At 40.8% G+C, this 26180-nt stretch overlaps 1 protein-coding gene across 3 annotated transcripts in view; it reads left to right on the forward strand.

Moving 5' to 3' along the window:
* TSHR (thyroid stimulating hormone receptor) overlaps positions 1 to 18000 on the forward strand; it is a 177574-nt gene extending 159574 nt beyond the window's left edge. For 2 of the 3 annotated variants that reach the window (XM_049899779.1, XM_049899780.1), the window contains 2 exons: positions 3954 to 4142; positions 14286 to 18000. In XM_049899779.1, coding sequence (XP_049755736.1) covers positions 3954 to 4142; positions 14286 to 15699 — 1603 coding nt within the window. In that variant the 3' untranslated portion in view covers positions 15700 to 18000. The remainder of the gene's footprint in view (positions 1 to 3953; positions 4143 to 14285) is intronic. The other variant, XM_049899778.1, reaches the window with a different exon arrangement.
* The last annotated feature ends 8180 nt before the right edge of the window (positions 18001 to 26180 follow it).

Here is a 26180-nt window from a genome sequence, read left to right on the forward strand (position 1 = left end):
ACCTGATTTCTACATGCCAACCCAAGCACCCTCCCGGTTCAGCCCCACTGCGATCCAACTAGAGGCCACCTGGGATACTCTGTGCAAACACTGAAACCATGGAATCAATTCCTCTCTCCCAGGTTCCTAATGAGTCTCTGGAGGGTTTCTGCACCCGGATCTGTGCTAAAAGATTCCATGAGGTCTGAAGTTAGAGGTAGAGAAAAACCTGAGAGCCCAAGACCTGAAAGGAGAAAGTGCCATCCTTGGTTTGCTGAGTCCCTTTGGATGCAACATGCCTTGTCTCTTTGTCTTAATTACAGCATCTGCCTGCTTCATAAAAATGCTCTGAGAATTAAGATGAGCTTCTGAATCACCTGGAGAGTTTCTTAAACAATGCATATTCCCAGGCTCCACCATCAGAGATTATAATTCAGTTGGTCTGGTATATGGTTCAGAGTGCGAATGGTTAACACGCTGACTGCTAACTGAAAGGTTGGTGGTTTGTGTCCACCCAGAGGTGCCTCAGAAGAAAGGCCCGGTGATCTACTTCCAAAAAATCAGCCATTGAACACACATGAGGTCTCCGTGAGTCAGAGTCACCTCGACGGCACGTAGTTTTGGTTGGTTTGGTATGTGGCTTAGGAGTCTGCATTGCAAGGGAAACTCAGGGCGATCCCCAGGCCAGAAACACGGATTTACAGAGTATTGTGTTGTCAGTTTTCACCACCTACTTGACTCACTGATATTCCCACCATTTAGATTACTGTGGCAGTTTTAAAATATGTCACTGAATTCTTTGACACTCCTTCCATGGAGTGGTGGATCCTATATCCCCCATCTTTGAATCTGGGCAGGCTTGTTACTGCTGTAGTCAAAAAAATATGGAAGAAGTGACACCATGCGACTTCTGAAAACCAAAAACCTGTTGTCACTGAGTCAGTTCTGACTCATGGTGACCCCATGTGTCACTGAGTATTCTGCTCCATACGGTTTTCTTGGCTCTAATTTTCACAGAAGCAGATTGCCAGGCCTTTTTTCTGTAGTGCTGCTGGGTGGGTTCAAAGTGCCAAACTTGAGGTTCATAGATGATCACGAACTGCAAGTGCCACCCTGGGACCCTGTGTGACTTCTGAAGCTAGGTTTAAAAAGGCCGTGCACCTTCTGCTTGGTTCTTTTAGGGTATTTGCTCTCTGGGTGCTTCCTCTCAGGGCATTCCTTATCAGAACCTGCGAGCCATGATGTGAGAGGCCCACGTCACTTGGAAGGGCCACACCAACAGTCCCAGCTGAGCTCAGCCTTTGAGCCATCTCAGCCCTGGCACTTTATGTGTAAGCGAGGGATACTTCAGATGATTCCAGCCCCGAGCCATGGGGTCGCCCCAGCTTTCAAGTCTTCCCAGCTGAATCCCAGACATCACAGAGCAAGGGCAATGCATCCGCACCATGCCCTGTGTGAATTCCTGACCCACAAAACCTATACTCATAATAAAAAGATTGTTGTTTTATGCCACTTAGTTTTGGGATGTTGTAATATGCAGCAGTAGTAACTAGAATAGTTACTATTTTCTCCAAAAAATCTATTAAAAGGCAAACACTTTCCTTAGAAGAATAAACTCTTTCAGATGAAGACGATGAGTGTATCCAGCAGAGAGCAAATCAGGGCAAAAGAGTTAAGAGATGCTCTCCTGTTTAGCCGACATGAAAACAGCACTGAAGAACAAGACACATAAGTTGCTTCCAGACTAATGGAGACAGAAAGATGGGCACATCTTGAAGGCAATGTAGCCAAAGGGGAAAGAGATGCTTTCTGGGGGAGTTGGCAAAATCCAGCTTCGTTTACTTCAGTTGTGCTGAAGACTGGCTCTAAAAATCCCTCAATCACCTCACTAACTGCAAAGTTTTCCCCAGACATGCCTGCTTAATACTAACAATTGCCTCGGGATCCTATGCTAACAAGGACCAAGGGTAATTCTTACCAGCAGGCAAGTTTGGGATATTCACAACAAAATAGCAAACAGCACACTTACCCCAACAGTCCCAGTTCTGCCAGAAGAAGGGTTGAGTACAGGTGCTTCGTGTTGAGTTACAAGCTCTAGCAGACTTGAACCCTGAGACTGTAAATCTCAGCTAAGTCCAATTATAGTGATGGGGAGGAAGGAGTTATAAATACTGGAATTCACTTGCTAATTAGATATAAAAGAAAACATAACTGCCTTCCCTAAGGAATACAGCAACAGGTTTGATGTTTTTTCCTTTTGGTTTAAGGAACATTTAGTGAATATTTTAAGTGATAAAATATAAAATAAGAGGACTGTAAGGTTAAATATCTGTCATCTTATTCAAGCTATCGTGTAGTGCAAGTAAAAGAACGACAGAGCAAGACAGGTAACCTGGACTCTCTGGGATTGAAAAAAAACAGGGAATGTCACCCTAATAAAGCATGAATTTAATTCTACTTTAGAAACAGCTAATGTCTACGTTGTTCTCAGCCTCACCTCCCACATTTCCAAACTCCTTGCTTTCAGAAGTGACTTGAATCTCATTTCAGATTTGTAAATGTAAATACATGAGTTTTCTTGCCAGGAATACAACTGCAGCCTTCTAAAGACCCTGTGGGAGGTTGTCCTCAGTCACGAATTCACAGTGGGACTAGTTATCACTCCCAAGCTCTGCATTATTAGGGGGAGATTTTCCTGATATTGGTGATGATCCATGTCAGCAGTTTATCAATCCAAAACCCTAGTCCCATGGGGGCTGAGAGCAATTCAGGCCCCTCTGAGCCTGTTCAATTTTATTCCTCTTACCCTTTCAGACTCTTTAATGGTTATATAGTATAGCTTTCCGGAGTAAAACTGACATTTGCCTCAATTCCAAGAGTTTGCAGGTATTGCAGCAGATGAAATGGCTGTGGAAATCTTATTTGTATTGCTACATACTGCGGTTCCAAGCAAGAAAAAAGGGAGTCCCTTCTAAAATATTAGCTTAAAACTCATTGTCATAGAGTCTATTCCAACTCATAGCGACCCTACAGGAAAAAGTAGAACTGCTCCATAGGATTCCAAAGGCTGTAATCTTTATGGGAGCAGACTGTCACATCTTTCTCCCAAGGAGAGGCTGGTGAGTTCAAATCACCAATCTTTCCATTAGCAGCCAAGCACTTTAAGCACGGCACCATCAGGGCTCCAAAATACTGGCTTAGAAGCTCAATACCACTCCTTAAAACAAACAAACCCACTGTCATCAAGTCAATTTCAACTCATAGCAACCCTATAAGGCAGAGTAGAACTGCCCCATAGGGTTTCCAAGGAGCAGCTGGTGGATTCGAACTGTTGACCTTTCGGTTAGCAGTGGGACATTTAACCACTGCGCCACCAAGGCTCCTATCACTCCTTAGACCAGAAAAAAAATATATATATATATATATCAGTTCTAGTGAAGCCTTACTTATGGCAACCCCGTGTGTTTCAGAGTAGGACAGCACTCTATAGGGTCTTCAAAAACCAAAACCAAACCCACTGCCATCAAGTAGATTCCAACTCATAGCAACCCTATAGGACAGAGTAGAACTGCCCCACAAAGTTTCCAAGGAGTGCCTGGTAGATTCAAATTGCCTACATTTTGGTAGCAGCCGAACTCTTAACCACTGTACCACCAGGGTCTCCATTGGGCCTTCAGTGCCTGTGATCTTTTCAAATGTAGATTGCCAGGCCTTTCTTCTAAGGAGCCTTTGGGTAACCTCAACTGCCAACCTTTTTGGCTAGTAGTCCAGCCCTTGACCATTTGCTCCACCCAGGGACTCCTCCTGAAACCAGAGGCTGTATATAAAGAACTCAGAGTGCACATTTAATAGTAAAAAAAAAAAAAAAATGTTATCTCCCCATTAAGCTCAGTATTGTTGGATTTCCTGGACAAGGACTAGAAGCCCCTGGCTACTCACCACCTCTCTGGTTTCTTCTGCTCTCTCCCTTACAGGGACATCTCCTATACCAGTGTTACAGACCTGCCATCCAAAGGCCTAGAGAACTTGAAGGAACTGATAGCAAGGAACACTTGGACGCTGAAGAAACTCCCACTTTCCTTGAGTTTCATTCATCTCACACGAGCTGACCTTTCTTATCCAAGCCATTGCTGTGCTTTTAAGAATCAGAAGAAAATCAGAGGGTAAGTGGCACAGGTCTTGAATAAGTGACAACAGGCCTTGGTGGAAGTTGAATTAATTCTGGGTTTGGGGAAGAAGCTTTGTGGTTTGAAAACAAGGTGGAGAAGAATTAGAGGCATCCACAAAAACAGAAAATCTACGGGGCAATGGCAAGTTACACAGACATGATTTCTGGCCTCCATCTGCAACAAATATTAAACACCACAATGCATATTAGATGCCACAGCCATAGGACAAGCTCACGAAGGACACAAACACTTCAAAAACTGTATTATCTGGTCCATTCAGGCCTTGCAAATGTCATGGTTTACTGGTTTCATGTATACGGGCTTTGGAGTCAGCTGGGTTTCGACTCTAGCTCTGCTACTTCCTAGCTGTACTATCTCAACCAAGTTACATAACCTCCCTTATCTTCTGAGACTGGAGATCATAATGCTGTCATCATAGGGATTTTCAGAAGAGTCAATAAGAAAATGAATAGAAAATATCTATCATACTGCTGGAGTCCCTGGATGGTGGAAACAGTTAACACACTTGGCTACTAACCAAAATGGTGGTGGTGGTGGAGGGGGTGCAAGAATGGTGGCTTACAATACAGGAGCAGTCAGGACAACTGTACTAAACCAAAAGCAAAGAAGTTTCCCAAATAAACTGAACACTTTGAAGGCCAGAGTAGAAGGGGCAGGGGTTTGGGGACCATGGTTTCAGGGGACATCTAGGTCAAGTGGCATAATAAAATCTATTAAGAAAACACTCTGCATCCCACACTGGTGACTGGCATCTGGGGTCTTAAACTAGCAAACGGCCATATAAGATGCATCAATTGGTCTCAACCCACCTAGAGCAAAGGGGAATGAAGAACACCAAAGACACAAGGCAATTATGAGCCCAAGAGACAGACAGAGCCACATAAACCAGAGACTACATCAGCCTGATACCAGAAGAACTAGGTGGTGCCCAGTTACAACCAATGACTGTCCTGACAGGGAACACAACAGAGAACCCCTGAGGGAGCAGGAGACCAATGAGACACAGACCTCAAATTCTCATAAAAAGACCAGACTTAATGGTCTGACTGAGACGAGAAGGACCCCGGAGGTCATGGTCTCCAGACCTTTGTTAGCCCAAGACAGGAACCATTCCCAAAGCCAACTCTCCAGACAGGGATTGGACTGGACTATAAGACAGAAAATGATACCGGTGAGGAGTGAGCTTCTTGGATCAAGTAGACACATCAGACTAAGTGGGAAGCTCCTGTCTGGAGGGGAGTGAGAATGCAGAGGGGTACTGAAGCTGGCTGAATGGACACAGGAATACAGGGTGGAGAAAAGGAACGTGCTTTCTCATTAGGGGGAGAGCAACTAGGAGTATATAGCAAGGCGTATATAAATTTTTGTATGAGAGACAGACTTGACTTGTAAACTTTCACTTAAAGCACAAAAAAAGTTAAAAAAAAAAAAAAAAGGAATGGTGGGTTAGTCAGACACACCACATTGTCTCTGTACAGCAAAGACCTGAGAAATCAAGGAAACAAATACAGATGACTATCCTTGGAACCCTGAGCATCAAATGAAAGGATAAAGAATTAGATTAGATGGCAGTGGGAAGAAGAAACCAATCAAAAACAGCAAAGAAGGAGAGATATGGAGCAGAGGTACCCTGCCAGCCAGCTTGGCACAGTGTAGCCATCTTGAGAAAAAGCCAGCAGCGATCTTGGGTGAGGAGCACAAGAAGGCAAGTTCACAGAACTCCCAACAGGAGACAGAGAACCTGTGTAGTCATACCCAGAGCAAAGCAAGGTGAGCAGGACATGAATCAGATCTAAGGAGGAAAAGTACAGGAAGGAAGGTGAAAGCACAAGGGATCCCAGCATCTGCAGAGCAGGAAAGGAGACAGGACTCAGATACAGGCTACTCTCCAGCAGAAGTCCCTGGCCATTGGGATGGGTGGCACACATGGAGTAATAGATTTGTAGAGCATCAACAGGAGGTTCCCACCTAACTAGACTTGGTAATTGGTCAAGGCTAGGTCCTGATTGCTGGCTGCAGACAACAGGAAGTGCCCAGGTGAACAGAGGGGTACACTCTCCCATCTGCCACCCTTCTGGTGATTACTAGCAAGAATCCCGCCCCCATCTCAGGAGCCCTGGCTGCCAAGGACCGCAATATGACCTCCTCCTTCTCCCCCACCTAGCCCATCCTCCACCCCCCACACGCCCCTGTCTGCCAACACTGCCAATCCTCCTACTCGCCTACTCCACCAAGAAGTGGCAAAGTGCTCTGGAGCTCCCCCAGCTGCCTGCCCTGCTCTTCCTGCCTATGGACCCCTCTGAGGGGAGGCAGAGTGCTCCAGTGTTCCCCCAGCTGCCCATCCTGCCCACTGACCCACTCAGCCACCAAGCACTGGAAAACAAGCCCAGCCCACCTCTCAGCTGCCCAATTCACCCAACCAGCAAGTGACTATAAACATTCTCATACCACTGAACCAATGACAGCAGACAGCCAGCACCCACCCAGCCCAGCCTCAGCTGTCTTGCAAGTCTAGTGAACAGTGACTTGGGCTTACCTTGCCTGCCACTGCCCTACCCAGCCAGAGAAAGGTGGTGAACATTCCTGTGCTGCCAGGTGAGTTAACAGCAGAGCACACTCAATCCATTGCCCTGATATATCAAAACAACACAAACCAAAAAATCAGGATGAAACAAACAAACATATAATCAATCAATCAATAAAATAACCTTAATGCCTTGGAGACAGCAGACAATATCAAATCATATAAAGAAGCAGGACAAGATGGCTCAAGCAAGTGACCAAAATAAAGGGCAGAAAACCTTCCAGAGGAAGAAATGGTAATGAAACTACCTGATGAGGAATTCAAAAGACTTATATATATGATCTTCAAAGAGATCAAGGAAAACACAGACAAAACTCTAGAAGAATTCAATAAAAAATTACAAGAACGAAATGGCAAAATAAATAGACAATTAGAAGCCATACAAAAACAGCAACTAGAAATCCATAAGATTAACAATACATAGATTACTCAATGGAAGGACATAAAAGTAGAATTGAATCAATGAAAGAAAGAATCTGTGAAATAGATGACAAATTCCTTCATACTAATTTGTTTGTGGAACAATAAGAAAAAAGAATGAAGAAAGCCTAAGAGTTATGTGGGACATTATCAAGAAGAATAATTTACATGTGATTGAACTTCCAGAATAGGAAGAGATTTTAAAAAAAAAAAAAATCAGAGAGAATTTTTGAAGATTTACTGGCAGAAAACTTCCCTAATATCCTAAAAGATGAAAAGGTTTCAATCCAAGAAGCCCCATGAATCTCATATAGGATAGATCCCAAAAGAAAGTCACCAAGACAAATCATAATCAAACTTTCCAACACTAAAGACAAAGAAAGAATTCTGAGAGCACTTTGTGAAAAAAGAAATATCACTTGCAAAGGGCCACCAATAAGACTAAACTCTGATTTCTAAGCAGAGAACATGCTGGCAAGAATGCAATGGGATGTCATAAATAAAACCTTAAAAGAAAAGAATGCCAACCAAGAATCATATATCCACCGAAATTGTCTAACAACAGGCAAAACTAAGATATTCCCAGATAAACAGAAATTAAGAGAATTTGTAAAAATCCAAATAGCCTTACAAGAAATATTCAAGTGAGTCCTTCTGACAGTGAACCAATGACATCAGGCAATAACCTGAAATTAAGACACTTGACAGCCTCACCAAGATACCAACCCAGATAAAGAATTCTCAAAAGGAAAATAAAGCTACAAAACTGAGAACAGGGAACCAGAGATATCAATTTGTGACTATAACTTTAAAACAAAAAGTGGGAATTAATGATTTAGTTACAGAGCTTCCATATGGTGAGGAAGTCAAGGTGATATCAAGAAATAACAGACTGTTTTAAACTTTGGAGATAAAGATAAATTTCAGAATAACCACAAAGAGAATAAAAGAAAATTATAAAGATCCATTAAACACAAAATTAACAACAACAAAGGAAATGAAAAGAAAATCCAGAAACAAAAAGAACTCAGCACAGAAAATTAAGTAAAACAAAGAAACTGTCAACACCACCAGAAAAAAAAAAATGACAACAGGTAAATTCATACCTACTGATAATCACACTCAATTTAAATGGTTTAAATGCGCCAGTCAAGAGACAGAGTGGCAGAATGGATAAGAAAACATAACCCATCAATATGTTGTCTACAAGACACACATCATAGATATAAAGGCATAAATAGGTTAAAAATAAAAGGATATATAGAAAAAAATGTATCAAGCAAACAGTAACCAAAAAAGAACAGGAGTGGCAATATCAATCTCTGATAAAATAGACTTTAAATCAAAATCCATCATAAGAGATAAGGAAGGGCATATATAATGATTAAAGGGTCAATCCACCAAGAGGATATAACCATAACAAATATTTACATACTCAATGACAGAGCTCCAAAATATATAAAACAAACTCTAACGGTATAGAAAAGTAAAATAGGCAGTTCCACAATAACAGTAGAAGACTTTAACACACCTCTTTTGATAAAGGACAGAACAACTAGAAAGAAACTCAACAAAGATACAGAAGATCTGAATGACACAATCAACCTACTTGACTTCACAGACATATACGAAACACTCCACCCCAAAACAACATATTACACATTCCTCTCCAACTCATAGGAGTCATTCTCCAGAGTAGATCATATTTTAGGCCACAAAGCAGCGTCAACAAATTCAAAAACATTGAAATATTACAAAACATCTTGTCTAATCACAATGACATAAAAGTAGAAATCAATAATAGGAAAAAAAATCAAATACATAAAAATGGAATAACACCATGCTTAAGATCCACTGGATAACAGAAGAAATTAAAAAAGGAAATTAAAAAATTCCTAGAATCAAGAACTAGATGGTGCCCAGCCACAACCGATGACTGCCCTGACAGGGAGCAAAACAGAGAACCCCTGAGGGAGCAGGAGAACAGTGGGTTGCAGACCCCAAATTCTCATAAGAAGACCAGACTTAATGGTTTGACTGAGACTAGAAGAATCCCGGCAGTCATGGTCCCCAAACCTTCTGTTGGCCCAGGACAGGAACCATTCCCGAAGACAACTCATCAGACATGGAAGGGACTGGACAATGGGTTGGAGAGAGATGCTGATGAAGAGTGAGCTACTTGTATCAGGTGGACACTTGAGACTATGTTGGCATCTCCTGCCTGGAGGGGAGATGGGAGGGTAGAGAGGGTTTAGAAACTGGCAAAACAGTCACTAAAGGAGAGAATGGAAGGAGGGAGCGGGTTGACTCATTAGGGGGAGAGTAAATGGGAGTATGTAGTAAGGTGTATATAAGTTTATATGTGAGAGACTGACTTGATTTGTAAACTTTCACTTAAGGCACAATAAAAATTATTTAAAAAAAAAATTCTTAGAATCAAATTAGAATGAAACACAACATACCAAAACCTTTGGGATACAGCAAAATCAGTGCTCAGAGGAGAATTTATAGCAATAAATGCACATAATCAAAAAGGAAGGGCCAAAATCAATGGTTTGACCCTACAACTTGAACAAATAGAAAAAGAGCAGCAAAAGAAGCCCATTGGTGCCAGAATAAAGGACATAACAAAGATTAGAGCAGAAATAAATGGAACAGAAATCAGAAAAAAAAAAAAAAAAAGGAAAGAATCAACAAGCCTGGAAGTTGGTTTTTTGAGATCAATAAAATTGACAAACCACTGGGCAGACTCACAAAGGAAAAGAATGAAAATATGTAAATAACCAAAATAAGAAATAAGATGGTGACATTACAACGCGGCCAACTGAGATAAAAAAGATCGTAACAGAATATTATGAAAATTGTTCTCCAACAAATTTGAAAACCTAAGAAATGGACAAATTTCTAGAAAAACACTACCTACCTAAGCTAACATAAACTGAGGTGGAAAATCTGAACAGATTCATAACAAAAGAAGAAATTGAAGAAATCATAAAAAAAAAAAAAAATACTCCCAACAAAAAAAAGCCCTGGCCCAGATGGATTCACTGGAGAATTCTACCAAACATTTAGAGAAGAGTTGATACCAATTCTACTCAAACTATTCAAGAACATAGAAAAGGGAGGAATAATCCCCAATTCATTCTGTGAAGCCAGCATAATCCTGATACAAAAGCCAGACAAAGACACCAAAAAAAGAAAATTTGGGTTAATATCCCTCATGAATGTAGGTGTAAAAATTCTCAACAAAATTCTAGCCCATGGAATTAAACAGTATATCCAAAAATAATACCTCATGATCAAGTGGGATTCCTACCAGGGATGCAAGGATGATTCAACATTAGAAAATCAATGTAATTCACCACATAAATAAAACAAAGGAAAAGAATCACATGATCATCTCAATCTATGCATAAAAGGCATTTGATAAAATCCAACACCCTTTCCTGATAAAAACTCTCAGCAAAATAGAAATGAAAGGGAAATTCTTCAACATAATTAAAGGCATGTATACAAAACCAACAGCCAAGATCATTCTCAATGGAGAGAGACTGAAAGCATTCCCCTTGAGAATGGGAACCAGACACGGATGCCCTACATCACTACTTTTATTCAATATTGCACTGGAAGTCCTAGCTAGTGCAATAAGGCAAGAAAGGGAAATGAAGGGCATCCAAATTGATAAGGAAGAAGTAAAGCTATCTCTACTCGCAAATGACATGATCCTATATGTAGAAAATACCAGAGACTCCACAAGTTACTGGAACTAACAGAAGGGTACGGTAAAGTGGTAGGGTACAAGATCAACATACAAAAATTACTCAGGTTCCTCTACACTAACAAAGAGAACTCCAAAGAAAAAATTGGGAAAACAATACCATTTACAGTAGCCCCCAAAAGGATAAAATAATTAGAAACAAATATAACTAGGGACTTTTACAAAGAAAACTACAAAACACTACTTCAAGAGACCTATGTAAATGGAAAAACGTACCATGTTCATGGATACGAAGACTTAACACTGTGAAAATGTCAGTATTACTGTCATGGATTGAATTGTGTCCCCCAAAAATACCTGTCAACTTAGCTGGGCCATGAGTCTCAGTATTGTGTGATTGTCCACCATTTTGTGATTTCCCTGTGTGTTGTAAATCCTATCATTATGATGAAATGAGATGGATTAGTGGCAGTTATATTGTTGAGATATACAAGATTAGATAGTGCCTTAAGCCAATCTCTTTGAAATATAAAGAGAGAAGCAAGCAGAGAGACAGGGGGACCTCATACCACCAGGAAAGCAGCACCAGGAGCAGAGCACATCCTTTGGACCTGAGGTTCCTGTGCTGAGATGCTCCCAGACCAAGGGAAGACTGATGACAAGGACCTTCCTCCAGAGCCAACACAGACAGAAAGTCTTCCCCTGGAGCCAGTGCCCTGAATTTGGACTTCTAGCCTACTGGACTGTGAGAGAATAAACTTCTGTTCATTAAAGCCATCCACTTGTGGTATTTCTGTTATAGCAGCGTTAGATGACTAAGAAAATTACCCAAAGTGATCTATAGGCATAATGCAATTCCAATCCAAATTCCTTATCAAAATGGAAAAACTAATCTCCAACTTCATATGGAAAGGAAAGAGACCTTGGATATCTAAAGCATTATTGAAGAAAAACAGAATAGGAGGCCTCACACTTCCCAGCCTCAGAACCTACTCTACAGCCACGGTAGTCAAAACAGGCTGGTACTTGTGCAATGACAGACACACAGACCAATGGAACAGTATTGAAAACCCAGAAGTGAATCCATCCACCTCGACAGTTGATCTTTGACAAAGGGTTGAAGCCCATTAAATGAGGAGGAGATAGTCTCTTTAACAAATGGTGCTGGTAAAACTGGATATCAATTTGCATAAAAATGAAACAGGATCCATACCTCACACCGTACACAAAAACTAACTCAAAATCGATCAAAGGCCTAAATTGGAACTGAAGCCACTCCCTTTCAGCCAAATAATAGATTGGCCCATAAAACAACACACATAAGGAATGTGCTCCTTGGAACAATCAACTATACGAGTCCAACAGGGCAACATTGCCCAAAAATAAAAAAACGAGAAGGCAGGGAGGGGCAGGAAAACCAGACCAATGGAAAAGGGGAATCCAGTGTGGAAATGGGGAGAGTGCTGACACATTGGAACCAATGTTACAGAACAATTTGTGTATGAATTATTGAATGGGAAACTAATTCACTGTGTAAACTTTCACCTAAAGCACAATAAAAGTTTCAAAGGTAAAGAAATAAAATATACTGTGCATTACATGCAAAAACAAAAACAAAAGGTTTGTGGTTCAAGTCTACCCAGCACTGCCTTGGAAGAAAGGCCTATTAATCTACTTCTGAAAAAATCAACCATTAAGAACCCTCTGACACACATGGGGTCGCCATGAGTCTGAATCAACTCAACAGCAACTGGAAAATCATAATACCCAGAATATTATAGGTTTTCAGTAAATACTAACTACAATACGTATTATTTTATATCAGGCCGCTTGTGAGGCTGTGAAGGACAAATGGCCTTCTTTTTCTCTCCATGCCTTCGCTGACTTTTGCCTGCATTATTTGCCCCTTCATGTCTCATGCACTCCTCCCCAATTCTCCTAACTCCACCTCCATTTATCTCTTATTCATTCCCTCTTAGGGACTATCTAAATGTTGACTGATAACTTTCTGTACTCATATTTCCAGTGGGCCATGAATTGGGATCCAGCTGTGAAGGCAGAAGCAAAGAGGAAAGTTGAACAGTTGCGGAAAGGAGGTCAATATAGGCAAAACTACCTCAAAAAAACTAGGAGTCTGGTGACAGCAGACTTTATGCTGATGCCTTGTAGCACTGAATAAGAGAGGACCAGAGGCTAGGTGGAAGGCTAAGGTGGGCATCAGGGGCAGGGTCCTTTCTGCTTAACTTCCAAATAGGTTGAAATAGCCAGCTCACTGGGCATTGTAACCAGAGCCTCCATTGACCATTGTAACCAGGGCCTAGAAAGTGAATCAAAATCTGCTCAGTAGCTGAAGCAGGTTAAAGAATCCCATTTGTTTAACTGGTGGGCTAGGGAAAAACTGTCTTACTTCCATGAGCGTGACTGTATGAGAGTGCCCATTTATCCACTTGTTCAACAAATATTTACTGAGCGCCTACTGTGTGCCTGTCATTATCCTGGCACTGGGGCTACCACAGTGAATAGGACAACTCCTCTCTCATGGAGTTTACATTCTAGTGGAGAAAATCAGAAAATAAACTGGCAAACAAATGAGAAAATATCCCATAGTCCTGTAAAGGAGATAAAGGGAAGGACGGGACAGTTTCATTAAGGAGACTATGAAGGCGTGTCTAAGGTTGAGAATTTGAGTTTACAACTAAATAATGAACACAAATGGTCATGAGTTTTCCAGGCAAGGGGGTCATGGCACGCCAAAGCCCTGAATAGGAATGATAATAATAGCCAACATTTATATGATGCTAACATGTGCCAGGTGCTATAGAAAGACCTTTAAAAAATAAACCCATCTAGTTCTTTAACGCTTCTGTGTGAAATAGATACTATCATTATTCTTGGACCTGCCCAAGGTGTTTGTTGTTGTTAGTAGCCATCTAATCAATTCCAACTCATGGCAACCCCATGTGTGCAGAGTAGAACTGCTCTATAAGGTTTTTAAGGCTATGACCTTTTGGAAGCAGATCACCAGGCCTGTGTTCCAACATTTCGGCAAGTAGTTGAGCACTTAACTGTTTGTACCACCCAGGGACCCCTGCCCAAGATGAAATAGCTAGTAAATTGTAGAACCAGCTTCTAACCTAAGTGGGCTAACTCCACCATCCATACTTTTTTTTATCACTGATGTTCTCAAAGTTGTTGCAAATGAGAAATAAGGCTAATGTCACTGGCTCGCTGTAGAGGAGGGGAAAGCAACAGGAGATGACATAGGAGAGGCAGGCATGACCAGGTCATGTAGACTCCTATAGACCATAGTAAGGAGTTTACATATTTTTCTAAATGCAGACAGAACCATTAGCAGGCTTTAAGCAGGAAATGACTTGTTTCTGCTGCCTTGCAGAATCCTTGAGTCCTTAATGTGCAATGAGAGCAGTATTCGGAGCCTACGTCAGAGGAAATCTGCGAATGCCTTGAATGGCCCCTTTTACCAGGAATATGAGGAGGATCCAGATGACAGCAGTGCTGGGTATAATGTAAACTCCAAGTTCCAGGATACCCCCAGCAACTCTCATTATTATGTGTTCTTTGAAGAACAAGAGGATGAGATCATTGGTTTTGGGCAGGAGCTCAAAAACCCCCAGGAAGAGGCCCTACTGGCCTTTGACAGCCACTACGACTACACCGTGTGTGGGGACAATGAGGAGATAATGTGCACCCCCAAGTCAGATGAGTTCAACCCCTGTGAGGATATAATGGGCTACAAGTTCCTGAGAATTGTGGTGTGGTTTGTGAGTCTACTGGCTCTTTTGGGCAATGTCTTTGTCCTGTTTGTCCTCCTCACTAGCCACTACAAACTGACTGTTCCACGGTTTCTGATGTGCAACTTGGCCTTTGCAGACTTCTGTATGGGGATGTACCTGCTCCTTATTGCCTCTGTAGACCTCTACACTCACTCTGAGTACTACAACCATGCCATCGACTGGCAGACAGGCCCTGGGTGCAACACAGCTGGTTTTTTTACTGTCTTTGCCAGTGAGTTGTCAGTGTACACACTGACGGTCATCACCTTGGAACGCTGGTATGCCATCACCTTCGCCATGCGCCTGGACCGGAAGATTCGCCTCAGGCACGCATGCGCCGTCATGGTTGCAGGCTGGGTTTGCTGCTTCCTGCTCGCCCTGCTCCCTTTGGTGGGAATAAGTAGTTATGCCAAGGTCAGTATCTGCCTGCCCATGGACACCGACACCCCTCTCGCTCTGGCCTACATTGTCCTTGTTCTGGTGCTCAACATAGTCGCCTTCATCATCGTATGCTCCTGTTACGTGAAGATCTACATTACAGTCCGAAACCCCCAGTACAACCCAGGGGACAAAGACACCAAGATTGCCAAGAGGATGGCTGTGTTGATCTTCACTGACTTCATGTGCATGGCCCCGATCTCATTCTATGCTTTGTCAGCACTTATGAACAAGCCTCTCATCACCGTTACCAACTCCAAAATCTTACTGGTTCTCTTCTATCCTCTTAACTCCTGTGCCAATCCATTCCTCTATGCTATTTTCACCAAGGCCTTCCAGAGGGATGTTTTCATCCTGCTCAGCAAGTTTGGCATCTGTAAACACCAGGCTCAAGCATACAGGAGCCAGGGAGTTTCTCTAAAGAACAGCACTGGCATTCAGATCCACAGGGTTACCCGAGACATGAGACAAAGTCTTCCCAACATGCCAGATGACTATGAACTGATTGAAAACTCCTATCTAGCCCCAAATAAGCAGGGCCAAATCCCAGAAGAGTATAAACAAACAGTTTTGTAGGCTGGCTCTACACTATTTGCAGTGGTAGGGGGACTTAACAAAAGGCTGGTTCCTGAAAGGTACATTCCAACCCCATGACACATACAATGCAGAGCCAAACTAATCTAACCCTGTGCAGGTGATATTTCAGGGGGCAAGAGTTCATCTCTGGAGAGTGACTTGTGTTAACCAAATCATCACCTTGGAGAAGGAAGAGATTCTACCAACATGTCTGAAACCCAGGTGATATCAAAATTATCAATCCTCTGGAACCAAGGCTTTGAACCACTTTGTTCTGGTTTGAACCCCGGCTGAGAATTTTCATTTTTAACAAGTTCTCAGATGACACTGGCTAGGGGTCAGTTCTGAGAACCACTAGTAAACCAGTAGTTCTCAAAGTTTATTATACATAAGAGTCACCTGGGGATCTTGTTAAAATGTAGATTCTTATTCAGTTTATCTGGGGAGGAAATACAAATTCTCAGGAGGGGTTCAAATGAGAATGAATTGATTCAAGGCCCTGTCTGGAAGGTTTCCTTGATGACTAATCTAGATATGACATTGCATAAGATGCTCAGTAAGTATCAGCTGAGTGATATCAACAACGAGCTGCTCAGTTTCATATAGCATTTAGCCAATGGCAAATGCTATTAATTTGGTTCCTGACCACAAGATAAAATAGGCCCCATATAGGCTCAGTTCAACTTCATGATCCCCGGAACAACCAAAGAGAGTTTGAATTGGCTTGAAACTGAAAAACCAAACAATATAACTAGACGCCATACAAGGATTAGTAATTATGAAGGAGACGAAAGCCTTAGTTTTGAGTTGTTGCTTTGGTCTAATTCTTTGAAACTTGTAATCATCTTTTCACAAGGATCTACCCGATGTGTCCCAGCTGTTAGGTGTTGCCTGGAAAAACAGGCAGGATTTCAGCTTATGTGGCCTAGCAGGGTATTGCTCTTTTTTGATAGACATGAACTCTAGAAAGTATTTCTAAGTAGCAACAAGTATGAGTTGTGGGCGGAGGACACTAAATCATCAATTGATTAGTAAAGCAGGCTGGACACCAGTTAAGTGTGGAACCTTGGGCAAACCAATCTATATCTGGGCTCCAGAATTCTGTAGAAGTGAAGGGGTTCAATGGCCTCTTCCAGTTTTAATACTCTATGCCTATTCCTTTCCCTCAAAACACGCACTTCCATAACAATGAGAAAGCAAAGCATTAAGGGAACAGAATGTGTTTTCCATCCTGTAGGGCTGCTGTCTTCTTCTCTTTGGAGCCTAGACATAGGATCCAGGAAAGTTTCCCTTTGTTTCATTTTTGGTTATAATACCTGAGCCAAAAACCCTATTGAGCGACCAGGTTGGGCGAGATCTGAATCACTCATCTAATACTCGATCTACACAGCTCTAATTATCAGGCCAAAAACAGAAATAAAAAGTAGTTGTTACTCATATAATGGAGTAAAAGGTAGCTTTGCAAAATTTTGGTTAGAGTTACTACGCCACTGTCCAGAGTCACTTCAAAACATTTAACTTATCTTTAAGGACTGGTTTCTTTACTTAGCCACTTCCAGCCCATACTACTATGCTAAAGCAGTTAAGAGTACTTTCTTCTCTGCTGCAACTTCCAGCCTTTTCAAGCCCTACTGATCACTGGACATGGAGCCTCTATTCTCCAAATTCTCCTTTACATAAAACAGTCAAGGTCTGTATCTATAGACGTACTCTCCAAGTTATCTATAAAGACAGCCCCTTAATTTCCTGCTAGAAAAGAATTCCCATGTACTGCTTCTCAGTGAACCACACCATGGAAAAAAAAGCCCTTTGTTGTCGTTTGAGTTGTGCAGCAGGGTTAGTGGGCCTGCCTCCCCTGGAATCTCTCCAGAGCTGTACCCATTCCCGGTTACCACCGGAACTTGTACATGTTAATAGAAATATTATAAACACCTAAAATCATGACTTAGCCAATGGTTCACCTGTGCCTAATGAATTTAAACAAACCTGTTACCTTGTGGCATGTGTTTCTCACCTGTGACATTTTCAAATGTCTCATCTTGATAAATAATGTGCTTTTATCTTGAGTAGCTGAACTAATACTTTGGAAAACTGTCCTAGAAATGTGACTTCAACAGAATTGCTATTAAAATTGAATATTGCAAATGCAGCATGAAATACATTTTTCTTCCTATGAAATAATTGTGCTGACTCTCAGAGTCTTGCTTCTTGTAATTTGTGAATTTCTTTTGGGGTTAACATTGTATGTTTTAAAACTAAATATAGGAAAAAATAATTAGCACATTTGCTAATAAATCCGTATTAATAAATAAATTGTGGACTATCAATAACTTATAAGCATAACACAATATCTTGATTATAAATGGTCTTTATGTGAAAAACTTACTGAAGGTGAATTGAATTACAATTCCTTGACAGGCAGTGATGGACAAGAGAAAGAAATAGTAAGAGACTATGTCAAACAAATGATTAGTATTGACAATAAGAATTTAAATAGTGCTCCAATGGAGATAATAAATCTCTCAGGTCTTTCCACAGTTCATTTTATCTGGTAGCTTTCAACTCTCTGAAGAGAGACCCAAATTAGTGAGGACTAAAGCAAAGCAAACTCTGGTGGAAAACCTGGTGGCGTAGTAGTAGTTAAGTGCTACAGCTGCTACCCAAAAGATTGGCAGTTTGAATCCACCAGGTGCTCCTCGGAAACTCTATAGGGCAGTTCTACTCTGTCCTGTAGGGTTGCTATAAGTCAGAATCAACTCGATGGCAACAAGTTGTTTTTTTTCTGGTAAAGCAAAAATGTCACCTTGAGGATAATGTGCGCCTGACCCAAGCCACGGTGTTTTCGATCACCTCATACGCAAGCAAAAGCTGGACAATTAATAAGGAAGACCAAAGAATTGATGCCTTTGAATTATGGTGTTGGTGAAGAATATTGAATATACCATGGATTGCCAAAAGAATGAACAAACCTGTCTTGGAAGAAGTACAACCAGAATGTTCCTTAGAAGCAAGGATGGCGAGACTATGTCTCACATACTTTGGGCATGTTATCAGGAGGGAGCAATCCCTGGAGAAGGACATCATGCTTGGTTAAGTAGAAAGTTAGTGAAAAGAGGAAGAACCTCAAGGAGACGGATTTTCACTGTGACTTAACAATGAGCTCAAGCATAACAACGATGGTGAGGAAGGTGCAGGACGGTGCAGTGTTTCATTCTGTCGTACATAGGGTCACTATGAGTTGGAACTGACTGACAGAGTCTAACGACAACAAAAGCCTCAGGCTAATCACAATATATGTCATGAAATGCATACCCTAAAGCTTATAAATGTTACTCAACTCTCAAAATACCCTCAAAGTTTATTAATTCTTGGTTCATGGATAATCCGTTACACAAGAGCAGCCAATTAGAAGAGGAGTGTCTACTACAGGGCAGCACAGTGACAGCATTAATAAAAAAATAAACAAACCAAACCCATTGCCATCAAGTCAATTCCGACTCATAGCGACCCTATAGGACAGAGTAGAACTGCCCCATAGAGTTTCCAAGGAGTGTCTGGCGGATTCCAAATGCCGACCTTTTGCTTAGCAACCGTAGCACTTAACCACTATGCCACTGGGGTTTCCAGCATCAATAAAGCAAAGGCAAAAAGAAGAAAAGTGTAATTGAAAGAGTTAAAAATAATAACAATTAGAGAATAGTCCTAATTGCTTGACGTTTTGGCAAAAAGGGTATTATAACACAGTAGAGTGATTTTCATTCAATCTGAATACCTAAAGGGACAAGATAAATTTATTGGCAGCAATGCATTCTGTTTTAAAAGATATAAAAATTTCAGCTCAATGTAGTGAACTGAGAACCAGGATTTACTACCATTCTTTTTCAAATTCCACTAAGATGACCATGAAAAAGTATAAAATGAGAGAAAGCCAAAACTGCACTGTGAACAAGAGGAATGGCACCACCAGCAGACAGAGGACTTCGATGGCTTTCTAGAATATGGAAAGTATGTGCCTTGAGTTGATGAATAACTCAAGAGTGGAGAAGGTGCAGCTTAGAACACACTCAATAGTTTGGAAACCATGTAATGATGTATTAATAATTCACCATAATGGAATTCTAGTCATTAAGAAATTTACAATCAAAAGCAACACTTCATATCTGCCCATTAGAAAATATTTTGACAAAAACTCATAACTTACTCCTGTGACTCAATTTTCTCTTTCAACACAGGCACTGTGATTTAAGGACCAACTTGAAAGGAACTTGCAAAAAGTCCAAAAACACTTCAGTTCTCTAGAAGGATTTTCAAGTTTCTCAGCAAGAGCCATATTAAAATGATGAGGTAAAAGTTTGAGAAAAACAAGACTAGTGTTATTCCTGTTTCTTTTTTTAGCAAATCTTAGGTTTAAATTTTATTACATTCTACCTCAGTTTCCCTGACCTCAAATAAAATAGTGAACAAATTTGGACATGGTTAAATTATTGATGGGACTCCTAGGATTTATTATTAATAACAAATATAACACTCTGTTTGCTCCCAGATATTTCTCTGATGTCTCAAAGTGTTCCTTAAGCACTCTGACAGAAGAGGTCCTAGGGGAAGTACTAATAGCTTCAACAAATGTTGGAGAAATGAGATACCCTGACCAACTGATGTCATGATCCAAATGAAAGAGGAGATGCCTGACATCACACATGTTTTCACCATCTGTAAGGCAACTCGGGCAAGAGGGCAAAAATGAGCACACACCACTGGCACCGAAGCTACTGCTCAATTTCATTTTAATTGCTCCAGTTGAACTACCAATTGGAGCACTACTTGAAGGAAGTTAAAGTTTTTTTTTCTAAATCTTTAACCGTTTGCACATCTGGCCTATATGGTGCCCATGACTTCTCTCCAAACCCACTCACCCTGCAGCCACACCCTGTCTTCCAGCTAGAAGATCCTCAACCTACACCAAACTCTCCATGCTACCCCAGTTCCACATGCCTCCTCCAGCCTATCCTATTATCCTTGTCCAAGCCCTAGAAAATAGACTTCTATGTCCCTCATGCCACCCTCACAAGGGGGAAAGGGTCAAGTAGTGGATGATACTGCATCTAGAATATATTCAGACACTTTTCAAGAATGATCATCATAAACGGGCAGTGGAAACAGCGAGAAGATGCAGAGTGCAATAGTAAGAATCGCTGACTGGTTCAGGATTATTGTCTTAGATGCCCTCGAGTCAGTTCCTACTCATAGCAACCCTATGTACTACAGAACAAAACACTGCCCAGTCCTGCGCCATGCTCGCAATTGTTATGCTTGACCTCATTTTTGTAGCCACTGTGTCAATCCATCTCATCAAGGGTCTTCTTCGTTTTTGCTGACCCTCTATCAAGCATGATGTCCATCTTTCAGGGACTAATCCCTCCTGATAACTTGTCCAAAGTATGTGAGACATAGTCTCACCACCCTTGCTTCAAAGAAGCATTCTGGTTGTACTTCTTGCAAGACAGATTTGTTTGTTCTTTTAGCAGTCAATGGTATATTCAATATTCTTTGACAACACCACAATGCAAAGCTGTCATTTCTTCAGCCTTCCTTATTCATCGTCCATCTTTCACATGCATATTAGGCGATTGAAAATACCATGGCTTGAGTGAGGCACACCTTAGTCTTCAAGGTGACACCTTGCTTTTCAACACTTTAAAGAGATCTTTTGCAGCAGATTTGCCCAATACAATGCATCTTTTGATTTCTTGATTTTTTTTGTTGTTGTTGTTGTTGTTGTTCAGGATTAGATAGGGTAATAATACATAATAAGAAAGAAATCTGTGCCTGGTGTCCCAGTCATCTGAAAAGGAAATGCAGGGGCTAATAATTTCACATTTACATGGCTGCGCCTTAGAAGAATTGCTTAGTATTGTCCACCATTTCCAGGGAAAGGTTCTTTAACTTTTTTTTTTTTATTAACTTTTATTGAGCTTCAAGTGAACGTTTACAAATCAAGTCAGTCTGTCACATATAAGTTAATATACATCTTACTCCTTACTCCCACTTGTTCTCCCCCTAATGAGTCAGCCCTTCCAGTCTCTCCTTTCGTGAAAACTTTGGCAGCCTCCAACTCTCTCTATCCTCCCATCCCCCCTCCAGACAGGAGATGCCAACACAGTCTCAAGTGTCCACCTGATATTATTAGCTCACTCTTCATCAGCATCTCTCTCCCACCCACTGTCCAGTCCCTTTCACGTCTGATGGATTGTCTTCGGGGATGGTTCCCGTCCTGTGCCAACAGAAGGTTTGGGGACTATGACCGCCGGGATTCCTCTAGTCACATCCAGACCATTAAGTATGAGAATTTGGGGTCTGCAACCCACTTATCTCCTGTTCCCTCAGGGGTTCTCTATTGTGCTCCCTGTCAGGGCAGTCATCGATTGTGGCCGGGCACCAACTAGTTCTTCTGTTCTCAGGATAATGTAGGTCTCTGGTTCATGTGGCCCTCTCTGTCTCTTGGGCTCGTAGTTGTCGTGTGACTTTGGTGTTCTTCATTCTCCTTTGCGCCAGGTGGGTTGAGACCAGTTGATGCATCTTAGATGGCCACTTGTTAGCTTTTAAGACCCCAGACGCCACATTTCAAAGTGGGATGCAGAATGTTTTCATAATAGAATTATTTTGCCAATTGACTTAGAAGTCCCCTTAACCCATGGTTCCCAAACCCCCGCCCTTGCTCCTCTGACCTTTGAAGTATTCAGTTTATCCCAGAAGCTTCTTTGCTTTTGGTCCAGTCCAGTCCATTTGAGCTGACCTTCCATGTATTGAGTGTTGTCCTTCCCTTCACCTAAAGCAGTTCTTTCCAGCTAATTAATCAGTAAAAAAAAAACCCTCTCCCTCCCTCCCTCCCTCCCCCCCTCGTAACCACAAAAGTATGTGTTCATCTCAGTTTATACTATTTCTCAAGATCTTATAATAGTGGTCTTATACAATATTTGTCCTTTTGCCTCTGACTGATTTCGCTCAGCATAATGCCTTCCAGGTTCCTCCATGTTATGAAATATTTGACAGGTTCGTCACTGTTCTTTATCGATGCGTAGTATTCCATTGTGTGAATACACCACAATTTATTTACCCATTCATCCATTCATGGACACCTTGGTTGCTTCCAGCTTTTTGCTATTGTAAACAGAGCTGCAATAAACATGGGTGTGCATATATCTGTTTGTATGAAGGCTCTTATTTCTCTAGGGTATATTCCGAGGAGTGGGATTTCTGGGTTGTATGGAAGTTCTATTTCTAACTGTTTAAGATAACGCCAGATAGCTTTCCAAAGTGGTTGTACCATTTTACTTTCCCACCAGCAGTGTATAGGAGTTCCAATCACTCTGCAGCCTCTCCAACATTTATTATTTTGTGTTTTTTGGATTAATGCCAGCCTTGTTGGAGTGAGATGGAATCTCATCGTAGTTTTAATCTGCATTTCTCTAATGGCTAATGATCAAGAGCATTTTCTCATGTATCTGTTAGCTGCCTGAATATCTTCTTTAGTGAAGTGCGTGTTCATATCCTTTGCCCACTTCTTGATTGGGTTGTTTGTCTTTTTGTGGTTGAGTGTTGACAGAATCATGTAGATTTTAGAGATCAGGCGCTGGTCAGAGATGTCATAGCTGAAAATTCTTTCCCAGTCTGTAGGTGGTCTTTTTACTCTTTTGGTGAAGTCTTTAGATGAGCATAGGTGTTTGATTTTTAGGAGCTCCCAGTTATCTGGTTTCTCTTTGTCATTTTTTAGTAATGTTTTGTATTCTGTTTATGCCTTGTATTAGGGCATCTAGGGTCGTCCCTATTTTTTCTTCCATGATCTTTATCGTTTTAGTCTTTATGTTTAGGTCTTTGATCCTCTTGGAGTTAGTTTTTGTGCATGGTGTGAGGTATGGGTCCTGTTTCACTTTTTTGCAAATGGATATCCAGTTATGCCAGCACCATTTGTTAAAAAGACTATCTTTTCCCCAATTAACTGACACTGGGCCTTTGTCAAATATCAGCTGCTCATAGGTGGATGGATTTATATCTGGGTTCTCAATTCTGTTCCATTGGTCTATGTGCCTGTTGTTGTACCAGTACCAGGCTGTTTTGACTACTGTGGCTGTATAATAGCTTCTGAAATCAGGTAGAGTGAGGCCTCCCACTTTCTTCTTCTTTTTCAGTAATGCTTTGCTTATCCGAGGCTTCTTTCCCTTCCATATGAAGTTGGTGATTTGTTTCTCTATCACCTTGAAAAATGACTTTGGAATTTGGATCGGAAGTGCATTGTATGTATAGATGGCTTTTGGTAGAATAGACATTTTTACTATGTTAAGTCTTCCTATCCATGAGCAGGGTATGTTTCTCCACTTAAGTAAGTCCTTTTGAATTTCTTGTAGTAGAGCTTTGTAGTTTTCTTTGTATAGGTCTTTTACATCCTTGGTAAGATTTATTCCTAAGTATTTGATCTTCTTGGGTACTACTGTGAATGGTATTGATTTGGTTATTTCCTCTTCGATGTTCTTTTTGTTGATGTAGAGGAATCCAAGTGATTTTTGTATGTTTATTTTATAACCTGAGACTCTGCCAAACTCTTCTATTAGTTTCAGTAGTTTTCTGGAGGATTCCTTAGGGTTTTCTGTGTATAAGATCATGTCATCTGCAAATAGAGATAATTTGACTTCCTCCTTGCCAATCCGGATGCCTTTTATTTCTTTGTCTAGCCTAATTGCCCTGGCTAGGACTTCTAGCATGATGTTGAATAAGAGCGGCAATAAAGGGCATCCTTGTGTGGTTCCCATTCTCAAGGGAAATCCTTTCAGGTTCTCTCCATTTAGAGTGATGTTGGCTGTTGGCTTTGCATAGATGCCCTTTATTATGTTGAGGAATTTTCCTTCAATTCCTATTTTGGTGAGAGTTTTTATCATAAATGGGTGTTGGACTTTGTTGAATGTCTTTTCTGCATCAATTGATAAGATCACGTGGTTTTTGTCTTTTGTTTTATTTATGTGGTGGATTACATTAATGGTTTTTCTGATATTGCATAAAAAAAATTTTTTTTTTTTATACCTGGTATAAATCCCACTTGATCGTGGTGAATTATTTTTTTGATATGTTGTTGAATTCTATTGGCTAGAATTTTGTTGAGGATTTTTGCATCTATGTTCATGAGGGATATAGGTCTATAATTTTCTTTTTTTGTAATGTCTTTACCTGGTTTTGGTATCAGGGAGATGATGCCTTCATAGAATGAGCTGGGTAGTATTCCGTCATCTTCTATGCTTTGAAATACCTTCAGTAGTAGTGGTGTTAACTCTTCTCTGAAAGTTTGGTAGAACTCTGCAGTGAAGCTGTCCGCGCCAGGGCTTTTTTTTGTTGGGAGTTTTTTGATTACCATTTCAATCTCTTTTTTTGTTATGGGTCTATTTAGTTGTTCTACTTCTGAATGTGTTAGTTTAGGTAGGTAGTGTTTTTCCAGGAATTCACCCATTTCTTCTAGGTTTGCAAATTTGTTAGAGTACAATTTTTCGTAATAATCTGATATGATTCTTTTAATTTCAGTTGGTTCTGTTGTGATGTGGTCCTTCTCATTTCTTATTCAGGTTATTTGTTTCCTTTCCTGTATTTCTTTAGTCAGTCTAGCCAATGGTTTATCAATTTTGTTAATTTTTTCAAAGAACCAGCTTTTGGCTTTGTTAATTCTTTCAATTGTTTTTCTGTTCTCTAATTCATTTAGTTCAGCTCTAATTTTTATTATTTGTTTTCTTCTGGTGCCTGATCGATTCTTTTGTTGCTCACTTTCTATTTGTTCAAGTTGTCGGGACAGTTCTCTGATTTTGGCTCTTTCTTCTTTTTGTATGTGTGCATTTATCGATATAAATTGGCCTCTGAGCACTGCTTTTGCTGTGTCCCAGAGGTTTTGATAGGAAGTATTTTCATTCTCGTTGCATTCTATGAATTTCCTTATTCCCTCCTTGATGTCTTCTATAACCCAGTCTTTTTTCAGGAGAGTATTGTTCAGTTTCCAAGTATTTGATTTCTTTTCCCTAGTTTTTGTGTTATTGATTTCTAGTTTTATTGCCTTGTGGTCTGAGAAGATGCTTTGTAATATTTCAATGTTTTGGATTCTGCAAAGGTTTGTTTTATGACCTAATATGTGGTCTATTCTAGGGAATGTTTCATGTGCGCTAGAAAAAAAAGTATACTTTGCAGCAGTTGGGTGGAGAGTTCTGTATAAGTCGATGAGGTCAAGTTGGTTGTTGTAATTAGGTCTTCCGTGTCTCTATTGAGCTTCTTACTGGATGTCCTGTCCTTCTCCGAAAGTGGTGTGTTGAAGTCTTCTACTATAATTGTGGAGGTGTCTATCTCACTTTTCAGTTCTGTTAAAATTTGATTTATGTATCTTGCAGCCCTGTCATTGGGTGCATAAATATTTAATATAGTTATGTCTTCCTGATCAATTGTCCCTTTTATCATTA

The sequence above is a fragment of the Elephas maximus genome, chromosome 10, assembly GCF_024166365.1.
Source record: "Elephas maximus indicus isolate mEleMax1 chromosome 10, mEleMax1 primary haplotype, whole genome shotgun sequence".
NCBI lineage: Eukaryota > Metazoa > Chordata > Mammalia > Proboscidea > Elephantidae > Elephas > Elephas maximus.